The 20,305-nt window shown below is 31.1% G+C and overlaps 2 protein-coding genes across 3 annotated transcripts in view; one reads left to right on the top strand and one right to left on the bottom strand.

Moving 5' to 3' along the window:
- Positions 1 to 2,773: 2,773 nt before the first annotated feature.
- mRpL52 (mitochondrial ribosomal protein L52) lies at positions 2,774 to 10,287 on the bottom strand. 2 transcript variants are annotated; one of them, XM_076496431.1, is made up of 5 exons: positions 10,198 to 10,287; positions 8,616 to 8,691; positions 6,364 to 6,431; positions 4,682 to 4,746; positions 2,774 to 3,338 (listed from the first exon to the last, which is right to left on the bottom strand). In XM_076496431.1, exons 1-5 carry the CDS (start codon positions 10,241 to 10,243, stop codon positions 3,189 to 3,191), a joined length of 405 nt encoding a protein of 134 aa, XP_076352546.1. In that variant the 5' UTR covers positions 10,244 to 10,287; the 3' UTR covers positions 2,774 to 3,188. The 2 variants fall into 2 exon arrangements, with proteins under 2 accessions (XP_076352546.1, XP_076352552.1); XM_076496437.1 differs by lacking the exon at positions 10,198 to 10,287 and adding an exon at positions 9,875 to 10,020.
- Positions 10,288 to 14,600: 4,313 nt separating this feature from the next.
- Positions 14,601 to 20,305, top strand: part of LOC143247864 (F-actin-uncapping protein LRRC16A-like) — an 89,892-nt gene continuing 84,187 nt past the window's right edge. Inside the window, 1 exon segment of the mRNA XM_076496422.1 lies at positions 14,601 to 14,755. Coding sequence (XP_076352537.1) covers positions 14,719 to 14,755 — 37 coding nt within the window. The 5' untranslated portion in view covers positions 14,601 to 14,718.

Below are 20,305 nucleotides of genomic sequence, written 5' to 3'. Positions count from 1 at the left end.
CCGGAAGCTGACCACATGTTTGAAAGGGGTTGTGTAACTGTGTGTCGAAATGTAGAGGGCGGTATTAGATGTTTGAATCTATAATTTTATTTATTTTATTATATTAATATAGGTATAAAGACGTTCCTTTATATTGGTTTATTTTGGGTTTAAGTTGTTGTATAAGTAAGGCTTCTTTAATTTTGCGTTTGTTTATGTTTGTTTCTTTATTTAGTATTTGAGTGTTTTCTATGGTTATGTTGTGTTTATTTGACTTGCAGTGTTCGAAAACGTGTGAAGGTGACTTTTTATGTTCTTTGAATCTGGTTTCCATTTTCTACTTGTTTCTCAATAGAGAAGTCGTGGCAGTTATCACATTGTATTTTATAAATAATGTTGGTGTGGTGTTTGTCAGTGTAGTTTTTACATAGTATAGACCTCAGTTTTGTGCCGGGTTTTTGAATAAATTTGGTATTAACTGGAATGTCATATTTTGTTACTAATTTTTGCCAAATGTTGGTTATTTGTTTGCTGATGTCAGGAATATATGGTATACAGCAGTATATGGTTTCGTGGTTTTTTGATTCGTGAGCTGTATTTACTTTAGTTGGTTGATTTTGCTTTCTGTGTAGGTGTGTAGTTATAATGTTTTCTACGGTTTGTGGAGGAAACTTATTGATGTTGATGAAGTATTGTTTTATTTTGTCTAATTCATCGTTAATTTTATCTGGTGAGCATAGTTTTATGGCTGTGTTTATTTGGTTTCTTAGTATGTTGAGTTTTTGTTTTGTTTCATGTGCTGAATCCCAAGGAATGTATAGTCCAGTATGGGTGATTTTTCGGTGGATTTCTGTTTTGAATTGTGTGTCAGTTCTTGTAATTTTGAGGTTAAGAAATGATATTTGATTGCTTTCTTCCTGTTCACATGTGAAGTTAATGTTGGGATGTATAAAGTTAGTGTGATTGAAAAAATTAAGTATGTGTTCTGTAGATTTGAATCCCGCAACCGTGTCATCTACATATCTGTACCAGTATAGTGGTGGATGTAATGCTGTGTTAATTGCTTGTGTTTCAACTTGTGTCATAAAAATATTGGCTAGGACTGGTGATACTGGGTTGCCCATGCTTAGGCCATTTGTTTGTATATAGTTTTGGTTGTTGAACATGAAGTTTGTCTTTATCGTGATGAATTCTATGAGGGTTGCTAACTGGTTACTGGGAATTTCTATAGTTGGGTTAGGGTCTCGGATATGGAGTTCTAAGGCTATGTTGCAGGCTTCAGTGGTTGGAACTTCTGTAAAGAGGGATATAACATCGAAACTGGCCATTAAGGCTTTATGATTAAGTTAATTTAGATTAGACTTGAAATTAAAAGAGTCTTTGATGAATTTGCTGGCTGATGTTGCATATTTGGAAAATGCCCATGCTATGTATTTGCCAAGATTGTAATTAAACGATTCATATGTAGACATTATTGGTCGTAATGGACAATCTGGTTTATGAGGTTTGGGGATGCCGTATATTTGCGGTGTGCGTGAGTCGGTTTTACGTAGGTAGGAATAAAGTGTTTATGAAATTGTGTTGGCTTTTTTCATTTGTAGTAGTTATTTGTTCAGTTGTGTCTCGTGTGTCTTTGTTGGATTTGTGTTTATTTGTTTAAACTTGTTCGTGTCTGATAGGATGTTATTCATTTTTTGGATGTATTCATTCGTGTTCATTATGACTATAGCGTTACCTTTATCTGCTTTTAGAATTTTTATGTTTTCGTCTTGTTTTAGGTTTTTAATGGAATTAATGTCTCTTTTTGTAAGGTTGTTTTTTAGTTTTCTGTTTTGTGAAATTATGTTGATGGTTTTGTGAGAAAATTCTTTGAAAAAATCGTTTAAGATGTTGTTTTCCAGGTGTTTCTGGAAAATATAAATTTGTAATTTTACCTGGGAAGTTTAGCTGTTGGATGTCAATAAAATTATCTTAGTTGTCTTCTTTCTGTTGGTTGTGTTTGGTTGTTTCCTTGTTTTTCTTCTCTGTAGAAAGTATCACAACAAGTCTCCTGGCTGGGTCTTCTAAACATGTTTTGATTTCTATGGTTGGAATGTACCTAGGTGCTATTGCGAAGTTGAGTCCTTTGTTAACCCAAACGAGCCGTTTTTGCATATAAAAATGGAAAGAATTAACACATAAAGTGATTCTAACTAGATAGATATGTAGGTTTAAACACTTGTGTTCTGAATTGTGAAATGTAATCTGATATCACTTAGTTGGAAAGATGTTTATCCAAGACAGACTATAGAGGATGAGAAACAGACGATTGAAGAATAAAGTCCTTGGTTTAAGATGGATACAATCAATGTCATGTGAGGTGTGATAATTGTTTTATTTTGCTGTTACATACAATTAATAAATGCAAAAATCATGTTTTCTTGTTCACGTTTCTTATAATTACTCCAAAGTAAGTTCTGCAGTAAATATATTTCCTTGAATGCTCTATTTATTTTCAATTTTAAAGGCCTGATCTAATGCAATTTTTTTTAATCACAAATATTATGACATTGAACTGCAATGCTTTACTAGTTTTCAACATTATTATAAGTATACAGTTCATCAGTCCATTATATAAACCCTTATTTGATGCAGGACTAAAAATATCAAATAGATTTTGTTGTTTCTTCAAAAACAGACTCATTCATTGCTTAATTAAATAACTTTTTCTCAATAGCTGGGTTAAAAATTATAATACAACTAACTTCTAATACAATGCTGAGACCAAACAAAACATCAAATATGCTGTCAAAAGTAGCTGATTAACCAGTTTATTGACCAATTACTGATGAACTAGAAATACAAGTTTGAAGCTACAACATAACGTCCTAACATCTTATATTGCTACAAAATGTTCAACATCTAGTGTAGAAAAAATCTAGTGTTAATATTTTTAGCATCTGTATTGTCAAAAGATGGTATTAAAATGACTATTATAATAACATGCCATGTTAAATACAATTTTTTATGATAGCATTAAGACATCTGCTATCATGAAATTAAATGCAATGGTATCTGAAGGTAAGACAGCCAGTTTTGAGGTATCTACTATCATGGTATTTGGTAATTTACCAAATGTATTGTTCAAATATCATACTCCAATCTAATAGTCTTTGAAGTAAATAGTTTGTAAATTTTTTGAAATTTATACATCTTAAACGACTAGAAAACTATGATGGATTTTGAGTGAAATAAATATTTCCTTTAGGTTTCAGTTTCTTTTCTAACAACTTCTGACGCTGTTCTTCAGCATCTTTTCTAATGTTTGCTTCTCTTTCTACTGCAAAGTCTACTTCTTTCAGTAGTTGAACAACTTTTCTCTGAAAGGTTCAAACATTTCAACTACTTTAAATATTTATGCAAGCAATAAAAATCAATGTTCTTAAACATAATAACAAATGAAACACTATATTTCATTATGAGAAGGTTAGTAGTTCTACAAGCAATAACAGGTAATTAGAAATAACAAAATATCAATACCACTGAACAGTTACTTCAAAATGTCTGAGAAAAGTGGTGTAAAAGTCTTCAATAAATTTAATCATCTATACAGATATATTATTAAAGTTTCTAGAGAAAACAGTAGTGATTCTGTTTCCACTGCATTATTTTATTTTCCAGAAACACATAAGTACTACTGTTGAATCTAAATTTGCAGGTGCTTTTACTTAGCTTTGATACCAGTTGCAATCCATAGTTAGTGTCAAGTATTTAGCCACAATTAGCTGAACTGTATTGGGACTACAGGTGTATTAAGTGGCTGAACTTGTATTTTTAGACTTCATTCACATTATCTGTGGTTGGCATTTTGGTTCAATTCCAGTAAATGTTAAATTGACCATATTTGGTGACTATTCTCTCACTCAAACTATACTATTTCACGGCAAAGTAATACATGAAAACATAATGTAACATTTTGATATACACATATTTCTTCACTACAGATAAGAAATTTATAAACAAAAAAAAACAAAATTTTAAAGTTGATTAACTGTTGCCAAATATCCTTTAAGTTTTAATAATAGCATTTAAAGCTATGAACACTTCCTATAAATTTAATGTTTACTTTGTCTCCAAAGTACATGTGGTAAAACTCAGTTTTCAGTTTTTGCAGGTTGATAAGTTTCATCAAAATAAAGAAAGCCCATCATTCAGAATTACCACAACCACAATAATAAATTAGTGAAAGATCATTTTGCTGGAAAACTAGTAGATAATAACTTAAAAAAAAAAAAAAAGATGTCACATGGTAACTACAATATTAGTTGATGTCTTTTTATATTATAGTAGTTATGGATAACCAAATATTAATGTTAAAAACTTTACATTTATTAATCAAGAACATAAATGGATTAGTCCTTCTAATGAATCACCTGTAAACCTCCCAAAGCATAAGAAACCAAACATAACCAAATGTAGATATTTCTGTTTATAAACTCATTTAAATGCACTCTCCATGGTTCCAAACTAAACAACTCCACAAACAAACTGATTACAAAAAGATAAATTATGTCTGAAAATAATGTTTTACTTGTCCAAGACATTAAATTTAGTCATAACCACATAATTCAATATCTTTTAATTTCATAATTCGTATTCAAAAAATTGTTAAAGGGATTAAAACATCATTAAAACTAAAAATAATAACACCAAATGTACATACAGCATATCCCTCTTGTTCAACCAAACGTCTTTTCTGACCTTTACCCAGTCGTCCCATCCTTCCATCTGTGAGAAGAATTATACAGAAAAACCTTCACAAAAGTCATATGATTCAATTGTACATTTTTAAGCTCATGTACACCCAATCTGAAATGATGATCTAGTCAAAACTATAATATAAATGGAAATTCAGCAGTACTAAATGGGAAAAATAAAATCAATGTAAAACAGCATTATAACAATGTTAACAAATTAAGCCAGCAATTACATTTCACAGAAAATTAGAGTTGTTTGAAGAAATGGTAACCAGAAGCACATCATTGATTATTTTACATACATGTACTGGAAACAATTATACTTGCAATTGTACAAGTTTTCCTTCCCTATCATCCCAGACAAACAGAAAAGCCCAAAACTTCTGTGAAATCATATTAACCTGATGAAGACCTATGGTAGTATTACATCAAAGTTCTGAGACGTGCAAAATACATACCACAAGAAAACTTGAGAACTGTCATGGGATGCATTACATACATAGACAAGAAAAATTATGCACATGTGGAGATATATGCAAAGAACATTTGTACAGTCACAGATTCTACAGTACAGCACACATAAATACAAATATATATGTGTTGTACACCATAAATGGACAAAGCTGAGAAAGTGTTAAATAACATAAGTAAATTCATTAAGCTATGAAATACAATACAGTAGTAATATTACTTACGTTGCACACAATCATGGGCTGATCCAGAGATCAGGTAAATTAACATGTACATATAATAACAACAACTGAATGGTTCAATGAGACTTTTTAAAAATAGAACAAAGAATTATTTACAACTAATACACAAGATATATCTGTATGAATTTTTTGTGATTTTTGTGCAAGTCAAATTTGCTTATAAAAATTATTTTTATGCCATAGGAAGAGCAGTTGCCTGTTCCGAATCTGAAAGTGCATACAAAATACATTAACGTACAATAAAGTAACACTTTGTGCACACAATAATCATGGAGTATATAAAACTTCATTAAGGAATAACTACAATACAGTAGTAATACTGACTTGTGTTGAACACAATAACTATAGAATACAAATATTTTATTATATATAATATTACTTACAATGCTGCATTTTGAAATCTTTGGAATGTATGAAATGTTAATCAGAAGTGTTTTTTTCGAGAAGGTATAGAAATTTGACTTAAATGAAATTAACAAATTCTGTTTTAAATTGTGACCATTCCAAATATTACGTACTTTACAAAATAGTAATTTAACACTATACAAACACGATTCTGTCCTCTTAATAACCTTTATACCAGTTTTTTTAACAGCTTAAGTCTTGCTTGTTATTATTTCTTTTTTACTGTATAAAGAAAAACCTTTCCATGTATTTACATATATGCTTTCAAAAAGTCTCAAGATATTACAATAAGACATTTAATGAAAATAAAAGTATAATGGAAGTCTTTCCACAATATGCCAATAATATATTGATATAGGTATGTATTATAGGTTTAAATGATAGGTGGTGCAAGAGATAACTTTTATTTTTAATGCATGTTAATGAAGCCCATTACACATTCCAAGTTACATATTTACTTATATTCTTAAATTTACAATATTTCCAAAGGATTTAATCAAACAAGAATATTTTAATATAAGTAGCCTTACCAGCATATGACCAATCAGGATTATCAGTCAGTGGTCCAAATTCATTACCATTTGGTGCCTCTTCATTTCTACAAAAAATGTATACGTAATGTTCAGTTTTAAAACACTTTCAACATAAAACTATCACAGAAGTTTCTGATGTGAAATACAATAATGGTATTACTGAATATAATCAGAATAAAAAACACACCAAATGAATTCTAATGCAGCATTTATACATGTGATACAAAGAATATTTTTTTGTAATTCAAACTATTCCAATCAAGTTATGGAATATGTCTTGCACCTTAAAAAAACAACTTAAAAAATTAAGTTTGAGTTGTTACTCAAACAAAACTGGCATTTGTTCAAATGTTGCCTCAACATTTAAATAAACCAGACAAATAACACATTTATAAGCATGAACATATTAATGTCATACTCTGTTTACTTTTTTTACTTTTTAAGTAAAATTATTATAGTGTTTGAAATCACTTAGACCATTATTACCATTCAGACTCATGAAGGTTAGGGTACATTGTAGTTTAGTATATGTACTTTAGGACTTACTAAATCTAAGCTGGTTCAAATTCATACAATATTATCTTAATGACCAAAAAATATTGTTAACAATAAAAGCATTCAATTGATGGTTTCATTAGTTCTAAGCATTTTAAGTTTCACTTTTCTTGTATACTGATTTATAAAACTGTGTACTCTTTGACAGTTTCTTACATAAAATTAACTTCATTAATTTACAAATTACCTTCCAGATTTTTTGTCAAAAATTATCTTCCATATTACAATCTCATCTTTCAAGTTTATTTGTTATAGTTTATATTTTAGGTACATTTAGAAAAATTTATATCTCTAACGAATAAGCTGCTAATACCCATATTACAGATGCATCCATATATCACTCACATATTATCTGTTTCTTAAGAATGTGAATCTCTGATTAATTAAAATTATAAATGCCTATCTTCAATCTCAATAAATTTATGTCAAAATATTTACGCTTGCATTCACCTATCCCTTTCTTGTAAATTATTCACTCACAAATTTCAGAAGGTAAACAAAATGCTACAAAAATAATTATATTATGTTCAACTGTAACTTTTAAAAATTGGGTTTAGGCTTAAATTTGTTAAATTAATTCTACAGATACTGGAGTAGGTCTCTTATCCCAAGCAATCAGAAATATATATTGTGAAGATATAGGTAATCATCTCCCAAATCCCTGTAAACTAATAAAGATGTTGTCTCAAAAGTGACAAAGAACAAAAGTTGGCATTAGTTTATTCCTATAACAATGTATGTCCTTTTATGCTGTAAATTAAAGTGTCATATTTAAATAGAAAAGAGAATAATGTTAAATCACATTAAGATCAAATATTAGTAACATTCCCCAATTTTAATGGGGTTCCTAGGGTATAAATACAGTACAGAGTATTTTATTGTCAAGTGATTACTTTGTAGTCTCCAAGCATCTTCACAAAATACACAGCATTACTCTCTTCAACAATATTATTCAATTTTACTGAAATCTCCCACATCAGTAATATCTTAGGTCAAAACAACCATGAAATTAAATTTAAAATATAGTACTTTTATAGGACATTTCCATGTCAATTACATTGGAATTGAATACATACATATACATAGCTTCTCAAATATTGATACTATGATTTCCTACATTTTTGCAATATGTCTGTTTATTTCCATCTAATGAAGAAGACAAAAGGATGGAGCACAAAATAACAACTGGCAAGACAGGAGGAAAGATAACCACAGCAGGCAAAAATGAAAGATGTTTGATGGATTCACATAATGGTTTAGGAACTGTGAACAACAAAGAATTGGTGAACACCAGGGGCAGAACTGAATGTAAAGTTCTAATTGTCAATGTTTGGATGCAAACAAGACACTGAAAAAGAAGATTTCTACATATACTTGTAGCATATTGCCCCTCATTTTCATTTTTTGTATACCAAGAGCTAACTGCAAATTACTGGAATATTTATCAACAGTACTTTTTTTTTTCCAATAATTAGTCTACAAAATATATTTTTGTACACAGCCTTACCATCTCAAACTGTTGAATATAATGTAACTCCAAAAAATGGTTCAGGTTTAAATACTGTGTAATTAGAGATCAAATATTTATCTATTTCTGTGATAATAAATATCTAATTTAATAAAAACAGTGCATAGTAATTCGTTTTTGTAAATATTAAACATATTCACAGTAATAGAAAAATTAGTAAACTAACCTCTCCCTCCACTTTCTACCAGCAGTAAGATGAACACTTTTATGAATACTTCTTTTTGTGAAACAAAAACAGGTCCCTTCAAAAGGAAATAAAACTGAATTATAAATATATTACTGAAATCATTAATCCATATATACAGTCTACAAATACTTCCACCTGATTATTATTCATGTGTTCTTGTTTTCAAATATGCAAGTTTTATCTATTTAATAGCTCTCTAAACAAGGCAAATAAAAGCATAGCTGAATGAACACTAAACAATATCATATTAAAATACAAGAATAGTTATATCTTCATATAATATTCATATTCTGAGTTTTTCATTTCAATTATATATCTGATTGTGCATTTCTTTATACTTCAATGTGGCAAACTTATGCATCTTTTATAAATTATACTGATCATAAAATACATTTTTGTTTGTAGAGTCTAATTATCATGCTGTGAAGTATCTAGTTCATAATATATTTAAACACCTGAAATTAATCATTTGAGACTGTTACATGTTCTAAGTGAAAGTGGTCCAATTTTTAAATTTTGCATAGTTACAAAAGAGCTATCTGTGCTAGCTGTTCCTAATTTAGCAGTGTTAGACTAGACAGAAATGAGTTAGTCATGACCACCCACTGCCAACTCTTGGGTTACTCTTTTACCAATGAATAATGAGATTGGTTGTCACATTATAATGCCCCATGTCTGAAAGGGTGAGAATGTTTGGTGTAATTGGGATCTGAACCCACAAATATTAGATTATGAGTCAAATGCTTTAACCACCTGGCCATGCCGGGGCAAGTGTATAAATACCATTTAATTCATACATTTCACTTAACAAGGCACATTTTGTAACTTTTAAAAATAAAGATATCAAATTTACATTTTACAATGGTTGCAAGACTTTAATTTTGCAGTTTAAATACTGATGACATATAACGAATAAAGAAGACTATTTTACTTTACAGATTTGTAAAGAAAAAATAATAATAACAGTTTGTTCCATAAAAATAAGATTTGAAGTTCAATTGAATATGTTTTTAAGGATAAAAACCATCATAACTTCTGTTTAACATGTTAGATAAGAAATCAATTTTCTCTCTTCCCCCTCCACTAACACTTAAAATAATTATAGAACGTTGTATCCAAGGCGGCTGGTATGGGTAATAAAGCAGGTAACGTTTCGACTTTCTTAAGTCATCTTCAGGTTCTCTGCTATATCAGTAAGTGTTAATACCAATACCAGCCGTCGTAAGATGCATTTTTACTTGAGGTGGGTTTCTCGTCATCACGAATTATAGAACGTTGGTTCATAACTATAGTTTCACGCTTCGGTTATCATTTCCAGTGCAGTCGATATTCAAAGTATGAGACATCAGCCATGATCTTGTTTCTACGTTCTAACCACCATTTAGTTTTATCACTTAGTTACTATATTTCATTCCAGTAGTAGTACAATCCTATCACAGTAACTTAGGCCTAAATTATTAACAGCCGGAATGCTTAGTGATCCAATATTTGACAAAAATTAGGTATATTCTTGTTTTTCTAATATTCTACTTAAGAAATATTTTGTAAATTAACACCTAACTGTTAAAATGTATGTGCATCACAGTCTTAAGCATGGAAGTTGCCATATTGATTGTGAAATAATTTACTTTCTGTACCAATAGGTGGCACACTCGCAATATGTATTTGTGCAGGATTAGTTTTATAGTACGTAAGAGAAATTAGTTTGTTCGTCATTAAAAGTATGTTTTAATGAGAATGTTTTCTAAATGTTTCATAAATACTAAAACATATGTTTAGTTTTGTTAAATATTCAGACTAAAACATATGTATAAAATAAATGTATTATTTGGCATTCATCACTAACATCTGATACGTGTAAATTAAAAGCGATATAAAGATAATTTGTATCGGAGAAACAAGCATAAAAATGGGGACCAGACTCAAAGAACACAAGAAAACACCTTCGCACATTTTTGAACATTACAAATCAAATAAGCACAACATTACCATAGAAAACATCGACATAGTAAGTAGGGAAACGAATACAAACAAACGCAAAATCAAAGAAGCCCTACTTATACGAGGGCTGTTCAAAAAATACGCGGACTGTTTGAATTGCGCGGCTCCAGGGTAATCCGCTTGGTGTCGCTAGGTTCGCACAGATCAGCTGATTACGACGCCATTTCCCGATTGCAGATATCTTTATTTGTGTATTAGCTACGCGGTTTTAAGTGAAGTGCGATTATTTCGTTTGGCGTATTTCAGAATGAATGACCTGAAGAAGCAACGACTCACTGTGAAATTTTGTGTTAAACTTGGAAACTCTGCGACTGAAACTTTTGCTATGCTTAACACGGCTTACGGTGATGTTTCTATGAAGCGTACGGCATGTTGTAAGTGGCATGAACGTTTTAAGGATGGTCGACAGTCCATTGAAGATGATGAGCGTCCTGGACGTCCTTCCACGTCAACTGACGACCCACACGTCGACAAAATCAACACCCTGGTGCGGGCAAATCGACGTCTGACTGTCAGGGAGCTTGCTGAAGAGTGTGGGATATCAGTTGGATCTTGTTACGAGATTTTGACCGAAACATTGAAGATGCACCGCGTTGCTGCGAAATTTGTGCCTCAGAACTAGTGAGTTTTTGGCCAAACACTCGATCACTATTCTTCCCACCCCCCCTACTCACCTGACCTTGCTCCTTGAGATATTTTCTTGTTCCCCAAACTCAAAAGACCCTTGATAGGAAGAAGATTTGAGACGATTCCCGAGATTAAGGCAAATGCGACGAAGGAGCTGGAGGACATTACAAAAGAAGCGTACCAGGACTGTTTCAACAAGTGGAAACACCGTTGGGATAAGTGTGTGCGTTGGGGAGGAGAGTACCTTGAAGGGGTCCCAGACCTGTAACTTCTAAATAAAGTACATTTTGTTTTATGACGTCAGTACGCGTATTTTTTGAACAGCCCTCGTATAAGACTCAAACAAAAATTGCAGCAATACAAAGGAACACCTTTACACCTATATTAATTAATGCCTAACATCTAACTACACGTCCCCTACAATCTTGTATCGGTTTACACTCTCGTCCCTAAGACATGTGTCCAGTAACAGTCAGTTGCAAACTCTCTTTGTTAACTTGTAAATGACCTAAGAAGGTCGAAACTCTGTTCTGTAGTTTATTTTAATTAAAGTTTTAACACCCATACTAGCCGTCTTTTGAATACATTTTTACTTCACGTGAGTTTTTTGTCGTCATGAAATTTAGTTTTGCCATTTGCTAAAACATCAAGATTTTTTTAAATCTAAAAAACAATGGTTCTTGGTTAGCATCATGTTCCAACAGAATTGTATACCACACTTCGAGACCATTGGTTTAATATAAGAATTTCAATCAAATCTCATTAGCTTTAGGATACAAAGGGATTCTTATCTTTAAACGTCAGTGGTTCCATCCAAAATTCATCCTATGGTTACGATAACGACTACTATTCGATTAATGTAGGCGATAGGAGCTGTCACATAGTTTTCTCTCTTTAGTTTATCGATTCAAAATTATAAATGGTTAATGCAGGTAACTCTTATACAACTTTGTGCAGATATCCGAAAAAAAAAAAAAACAGCAGCCACACCGTGAACCAAGTAACATTAAACAAGTTCTTCAAATATAACTGAATGGGTTTTTTTTTTTACCTAATTCATCTTTGAGAAATATGCACTTCTTTTCACTTTCAGATAACAACAAAATTGTTTCAATATTTTTAAAATATTTAATATGTCGATCTGTGCTTGATATATTAGAGATATTGGACTTTGGATCATGTCCGCAGGGCATGGGAAATCATTTCACCCCCAACTTCCCAGAAAATTATACATGGGAGGTGAAAGGAAAGGTAAGAAAAACGAGAGAAAAATGAAAAAAATTTATATTGAAGGAACAGGGAAAAAATATGTGGATCGGATAGAGAGACAGAAAAATCACCGTAAGAATATCAAAATTAAGATTTGACTTTTGTTTTCTTCTTCACTCATTTTCTTACCATCAGAATGCGAGCGCATACATGTCAGTAAACAATTGAACAGTGGATTGTTTGTTTTTGAATTTCGCGCTATCTGCGCTAGCTCTCCCTAATTTAGCAGTGTAGGACTAAAAGGAAGGCAGCTAGTCATCACCACCCACTGCTAACTCTTGGGCTATTCTTTTACCAACGACTAATGGGATTAACTATAACATTATAACGCCTCCACAGCTGAAAGGCCAAATATATTTTGTATGACAGGGATTCGAACCCTTGCCCCTTGTATTACAAGTCGAGTGCCTTAACCATCTGGCTGTACTGGGTTCACACATAATAAAATTTTATCTTTATATAATTAATATTTATCTTGTGATAAAGTTTTAAGAATAAAAAGACAATTTCTTTTTAATTTGTGTATTTTAATTAGATAATAGAAATATTTTTTTCTTAATTGTATTATTAAATGTTTATTTTGATCTAAAATGTATATATATATTTGTGAATGATTTAATAACATTTGAAACATAAATTTTGGCCATTTTTTTGCGTATTTCAGCCTGACCAGGGTATGGTGGCTTATTTGAATATATACAAAATAATTGTTTTTTTATTTTTTAATTGTTTTATAATTTTGCGCAAAGCTACACGAGGGCTATCTGCGCTAGCCTTTTTTTTGCGTGAATATCTGACACAGACAAATAAACAAACAAATCGTCCTAAAAGACAAAAATAAACCATTAACATCAAAATTATAGCATTTCATATCCATATAATTAACAAACAAAAAGTAAGTATAATACTATTAATAAATATAGCATGATTCTTACAACAACAAAAAAGAAGCAAATATTCTTTTAATCTTTACTATGAAATAAATGTGAAAAATCTCGAACTATGTAAGCTTTCGTTCCCACAATCATTCAGTCGAAGATTTAATGATTTTTGACAAGAACACTTAAATCCTTTTCTCCCTCACTAAGTGTAGAATTATACTTTTCTCAGTTGAGTCTTGCATGGCTTAGTGGTTAGGACATTTGACTTACAATTTGCAGGTTATGCGTTTGAATCCTCATCACACAAAAGGTGCTCGTCAGTTTAACTATAGGTGTGTTATACAGTGATAGCTCAATCCCACCCACTACATGTTGATAAAAGAGTAGTTCAATAGTTGGCCGTGGAGGTGTTGCCTTCACTCGAATCTATCACTGCTCAATTAGGAACTGCTAATACATATAACCTTTCGTGTAGCTTTGCATAAACCTACAAACAAGCAAGACCAATTCTTCAATATGAGATATAATTAGTACTTTTGACCTAAGACTTAGAAACAAAATCTATAATTTTAACTTCAAATTGTTTGTTTCTGAATTTCGCGCAAAGCTACACGAGGGCTATCTGCGCTAACCGTCCCTAATTTAGCAGTGTAAGACTAGAGGGAAGGCAGCTAGTTATCACCACCCACCGTCAACTCTTGGGCTACTCTTTTACCAAAGAATAGTGGGATTCACCGTCACCGTGTATAAGTTATAACATAACGATCAATCCCACTGTACATTGATAAAAGAGCATCTCAAGAGTTGACTGTTGGTGGTATTGACTAGCTTCCTTCCTTCTACCTTCCGGTATATCACTTAAAAAGTAGTGATGGGTAGAACAGATAGGTATTGAGTAACTTTATGCAAATTAAAGAAACAAACAAATATTTCACGTAAAAACTACATTAATTTCATTCAAAACTGAATCATACTCAGTTAATCCTCTGATCAATGCATTTTCAAGAATTAACTTTACATTATTAGTTGCATATTTAAAGAACAATAAGTTCCGATTAAACTTTATACTTCATACTTATTATTTAGAATTTATTTTAGATCTTAGTATATTGTATTATTTATATATATATTTTTAACCAATGTTCTATTTATAACACATTCTATGATTTGATACTGGGTTAGAGACTATAAGTGCCAAGTCAGGTCAAAGGCACTCCCTTCGTACTTGTGACTCAGTGTGTTTGTGTTACATATTAACAATTTATTTTAATGGGTTGGCACTGAGGCTTAAAGAATCATAGAAAATGTCTACAAGAAGTGCATTAACAAAAGATCTTCATGGTAAGTATGAACAATGCGTTATGAAAGCTATGTTTAGAATTAGTAGGCCTAACAGACAGCTTTCTAAACAGTTATTTGATTTTTATATATATATATATATATATACACACCATACTGTACAGCGTACAGTCTGTAGGTCATACCTTCTATTATTTTAGTTTCTACTGTACACAGTACAGTTAATCTAAAGTACCTTGGCTATAGTATAGCCTCGTAATATTTCTACTACTAGCCCAAGCGTTAACAGTTGCTAAAACTCAAGTTGTTTAACATCAAGGCTTGGTCCGAGTCTGACAGCAATGTTTAAACGTTTGGGTCTTGATTGACTTTTGTAACTAAATAAAATGATAGAGGCTAAATTCAGATCTAAGATTCAAACCTTAATGGTATTAATTGTTATTCAGAAATTTAACCGATTAAATGATGAATGTTGAAAGAAGTTTGAGTGTACTTGTTGCCATAATTACTAAGTATTATTATTACTATATATTACTACGTTACTAACAACTATCTGTTCCGTTTAAACTTCAAGCTTGTTCTATGGCACTGTTAGGCCTAAGTTCTCGGTACCTAATCCTAAATCAAGGACTAAATTCTTGGCGGAAATTTTCTAATCACCAGTGTTGCTAACAACATTAAAATCTTTGTTATATTTAAGCTATATATATATGTGTGTGTGTGTGTGTTAATATTTATTATATTCTTAAATGGAGAATATCTTTTCACAGTTTCTTATTTTACCAAGAATATCACATTGACTGACTTAAAAGTATTCATCACAAAAACACTCCTTGTTTCACTGATTCATTTAGATATCTCATTTGTAATAAATTTAACATTATTATTCTTATATATCCAATATGGTAATATTTGGAAGAGCATGCCCTATATTCTTAGAAAGAAATATGGCAATAGGTTAAATGTTTTCTTAGGTTGTCAGGTAGGTAGGTACTTAAAAAAAAGATAAGACCTTGTTTTCCCATTGTTTAACTAATGGATATTAATTGGTACAGTTATGGACCATCATCATCTCCCTCTCTACTACGTAGTATATGAATTGCTTTCAGGTGAAAAACTGTTTGGAAAATTGTTTTGCATTAAAAAACTTAAATGTTATTTTCCAAAAAGATAAGTTAGATCTTTAAATATCTTAAAATGGGGGTTGAACTCTTAAAGAATACTGTTAACAAGAGTTTTATTAAAGATAGAGATGATTGTATATTTAAGTGTTTTATTCTTTTTCTTTCTTTTTTTTTTATAAGGGAGAATGCTAGCATTATGGAATATTCCTAACAGTGAATGCCTTAGGAGAAACTAGCTGATACATCTGTTAAAACAGATGACTTAAGGAGCTCCTAGGAAGAGGGGTGACATATAGGGGTTAAATTTCAAAGGTGACATTGTATATCAATTTTGGAGGGCACTAAGAGAAGATGCAAGGTTTAGTGATAATCTTTGCAAAATAAGAGGGAACCAACATCAGCTCACCAAATGGAAACCTTGGATAATTAACTTTTTTAACATGATGGCTACCAAGATTATTTTGCTGATACTTTCCAGGGTCCCATTAGTCATTTTACAGTTACTTTGTTTTAGGAAGAGTATATACATAGCCATTGTGTCCCAGCCAGTAACTGATCCTTTAAAAAAAAAATAGAGCATCACTTACCGATGAGTCTTACTGGACGACTGTTGCAGCCCACTGGTGGGTTGTATGGTAGCCAACATGTTTAGGATGTTGTATGTTATCTTGATGATGGAAAAATTATGAATGTGAAGTATTTACATTTTCAAAAACATTTGGTAAGGTGTCACACAAAAGATTAGCTAAAAAAATCACATTGGTGGGGTTGAGATAAGGCTAGTTGATATATGTGCGTAGTGGTTGGAACTTGGGTTGAAGAGTGCAAAATGATGTCATTAACTGTTTCTGGATATTCATGAAATGTGGCAAGCTTTTAGTAAAATGTACAAGTCTGCTGTAAAAAAAAAAAGCTGTTAAGATATTTCTTAAGATATGTCTTTGAATTGATGACATCAGTCTGACTCAGACTTGGAAAAGTCTTAAGTGCAAGATGATGTTCGTGGAAAGAATAATGTATTTTTGTCTGTTGTACAGTTTGAACATTTTATTTGTATAATCTCTAAAGCCTCTTAAATACAAATCTAGAGTTTTTTTTCAGTTTGCCTGTCTAATGTAACTAGTATGTAGTCTCCTATACTGTGAAAAATTGTTAAATTAACAATATAGGATCAAATAAGTAGTTGATAACTGTGGCATCAAATGTATAATACCATGTTGAATGGTACTTTGTAAAAAGTTATCTAATGTGCACTTGAATCCCCACCTGTGCACATACTGTAGTGTCACATGTTTACATTTTTTCAAACATTTTATCTGCTAGTACAAAGTACTCCAAATGAGGCTGCACCAGAGGTTTATACAAAGTCACAATAATATTTTTGTTCTCAAGTTCTAAATTCTGTAAATTGAACCCAAAACTGAAAGAGGGTTGCAGTTTTTACGATAGTCAATTACTTAACCAAAGATTTAGTGTTTTATTTTTAACACACTTCTTTCATTACACCACTGCTTCAGGCACACAGTAACAAACTTTTATCTAAGTTGCCAAATGTAAAGTGCATAATTCGACACTTGAATAATGAGCATTGTTTTGCACACTGTAGCCTAGTCATTAAAACTGTTTAGGTGCTTTTAGATAAAAGAAACATTCTCAGTTGAGTCAACCCTTCAAAGCATTTAGTAGCATTAGCTGTATGTAAATTTCATTGTACAAGTATTAATTTTAGAAACATAGTTGATATTGAGGTTTAGCCAGCTTAGAAAATTTAGGTTATTTCTAAATCTGTTTATTAACATTAAGAAAATAAAATAACCTTCACAACTTTAGAAATATTAGCACAATAAAAATATTTTGAACATTACAAAAAATGATATCAATTAAACTAAAAAAAGAAAAATGGAATGTCATTAGTTAGAGAACACATAAAAAGCAGTTATTCTTTCCAAAGACCCACATACTTTACTGTTGCATGAGTATTTAGTATAAATATTCATGTTTTCAACACTGTAAGCCTAACAATAATAAACTAATGAATTATAATAAAAATTCTAAACAAAATGCAAGCTGCTTATATTTAGTTAAGTGTAAAATTAAGCAAACCATCATTTTTTTCAAACTTTTAGATATTCTGATGAATGTCAAAGAAAATGCTTTTTAAGGGGAATATTCATGCTATTTCTTTATATAGTGATTTAAGTTGGTCAATACATAATAACCAAAATAAGGCTATTTTTATTTTTAAAAAAATATCCTCACAGAGAGAACTTTTAATACTAGCAATTTGAGTTATGCATGATTTTATTATTTCTCATCACATTAGTTATTTGCAGTTTTAATACCACAGTATTCACTGTTTTTCAAAAGCAGACTTTTAATAAGAACTTGAATATATGAAGTCTACCAAAAGTAAACATTTTTTAATTTATATTAATAAAGCTAAAAAATTATTTTTTCATGTTATTCTTGATGAAATAATAGTTCTTATTTACCACTTTTTGTCCTTCAGTGATTTTATAAAAGAATATTGTTCATTTCTTGTACATTTTAATAGGCTACAGGTAGGTTTAAAAGTATATATGATTTATTTAGTAAATTGAATACTCTTTTATAACCAGCCATCAATTGCACACCAGGGATAAGGAAACAATTTAAACATCTTTTCATTGAAGGTGACCTAAAACACAGTAATTTATGACATCTAATGTAGGAACATCACTTGAAACTGTAAACAAGATAATTCGCCTGCACGAAAGTGTACAGAAAAAGCAATGAGCTGTGGTCAAGCTTCTCCCAAAACCTAGTCAGTTGTTAAAAAATATGTGAACAGTATATGGCATATGACAGAAAGAAGTATATAATCACTTTGGAAAGAGGATAAGTGTTTGAAACTTGGCTGAGTAATTTAGTATTAATATAACATTTTAAAAATGTACAAAGCATGCCATAAAAGTTTTGTTCAAGAGATTTTGGTTGTTTCATGGCATAGTTATAACAGTGAAACATTGAGTGTTGAAGAAAATGTAAAGATAAATTGTGTATTCTATCATTCTGGTGTACTGACAACACTATACTGTGAGGAAATATTTTTATATAGGTTGTACATGATTTTGATGACAACACTATACTGTGCATAAATATAGGTAATATCCACAAATATGAAAAAAATTTATATATTAAATCTAGCAACCTTGAATGTATCTTAAACATTTTCTTCCCAAATTTAGAGTAATATCCTACAATTGGTGGCACCACTGACAGTATTCTATATAATTGCTTAGTTATGGACAATTACTATATACAACAATTTGAAAAAACATACAGCCATGTGTCTAAATTAACATGTCATTGGTTTGACCAAGATGCAAGATGGAATTCGTGTAATACCATTTGGAGACATCTCCCATGGAGTTAAAGAGCCTTTGGTTTGCTCAATCAGGTCACAGAAAGTTGTCATCCACATACAGTTGAGATATTTGAAGTCTATTTGCTGAGGAAATTGTTGTATATAGTAATTGTCCATAACTAAGCAATTATATAGAATACTGTCAGTGGTGTCACCAATTGTAGGATATTACTCTAAATTTGGGAAGAAAAATGTTTAAGATACATTCAAGGTTGCTAGATTTAATTAAAGTGATTGGAATTTTCTTGTAAATCTGGAGGTAAATTTTTTCATAACTTTGTTGAAAGTATAGAAGCATACCTATATTTATGCTGTAGTATTCAGCTTGAACTAGCAGTTATAACATGAAAATGTCTACATACAATGTAACATCAAAATCATGCTCCTTTGTTGAGTAAGAAATAAAGGATTGCAATAGTTTCTCTTTGAAGAATAAAAAAAGTGGAAATTCTACAGGTACAATATGATAACCAATTAATCACTAACTTTGAGGCTGCTAATTAGTTTGTAAAAAGGTTTTGCTTTGATTCCATGTTTTGTTGTAGATAATGTACAACTGAATTAGTATTTAGGAGTAATAGAAACTGCAAAGTTTATTCAAAGTTAAGGGTCCACACAGTTTTTTTCTTGGTGAGCAAAGGTAAACTTCAAAAATGGGCTTGGCAAAACACATTAGCAACACTTTCTATGCAAGAGCTTGGTGTTGCAATGCAAATTGTGAAGCACAAAGTGACTGCTCGTCAACAGTTAGCCAAATATATGAACAAACATACCACAGTAATTACATGAATTTGCTCCAACGTGGGATTTTTTGTTTCAAAAACATGCCAAGAATGAGGATCTCCCACCATCAGCTTACATTTTCCATTTCCACATTCATTTGTCAAACTACCTAGGTTTCCTATAGTCCATGACCACTAGAATGTGGCTGGAAGGAATATCCAGAATCTACATGTAAAGGGGAAGACTTATCAGAATCCTCTTAAACATGTATAATCTTAAAAGAGAGACCCAGAACTTTATCTCCAAAGAATGAAATGCAAAACAAATAGGCATGTTTTA

This window comes from Tachypleus tridentatus, chromosome 1 (assembly GCF_004210375.1).
Source record: "Tachypleus tridentatus isolate NWPU-2018 chromosome 1, ASM421037v1, whole genome shotgun sequence".
Classification (NCBI taxonomy): domain Eukaryota; kingdom Metazoa; phylum Arthropoda; class Merostomata; order Xiphosura; family Limulidae; genus Tachypleus; species Tachypleus tridentatus.
Note: the sequence above shows the minus strand (reverse complement) of the source record. Positions and strands in the feature narration are given on the sequence as shown.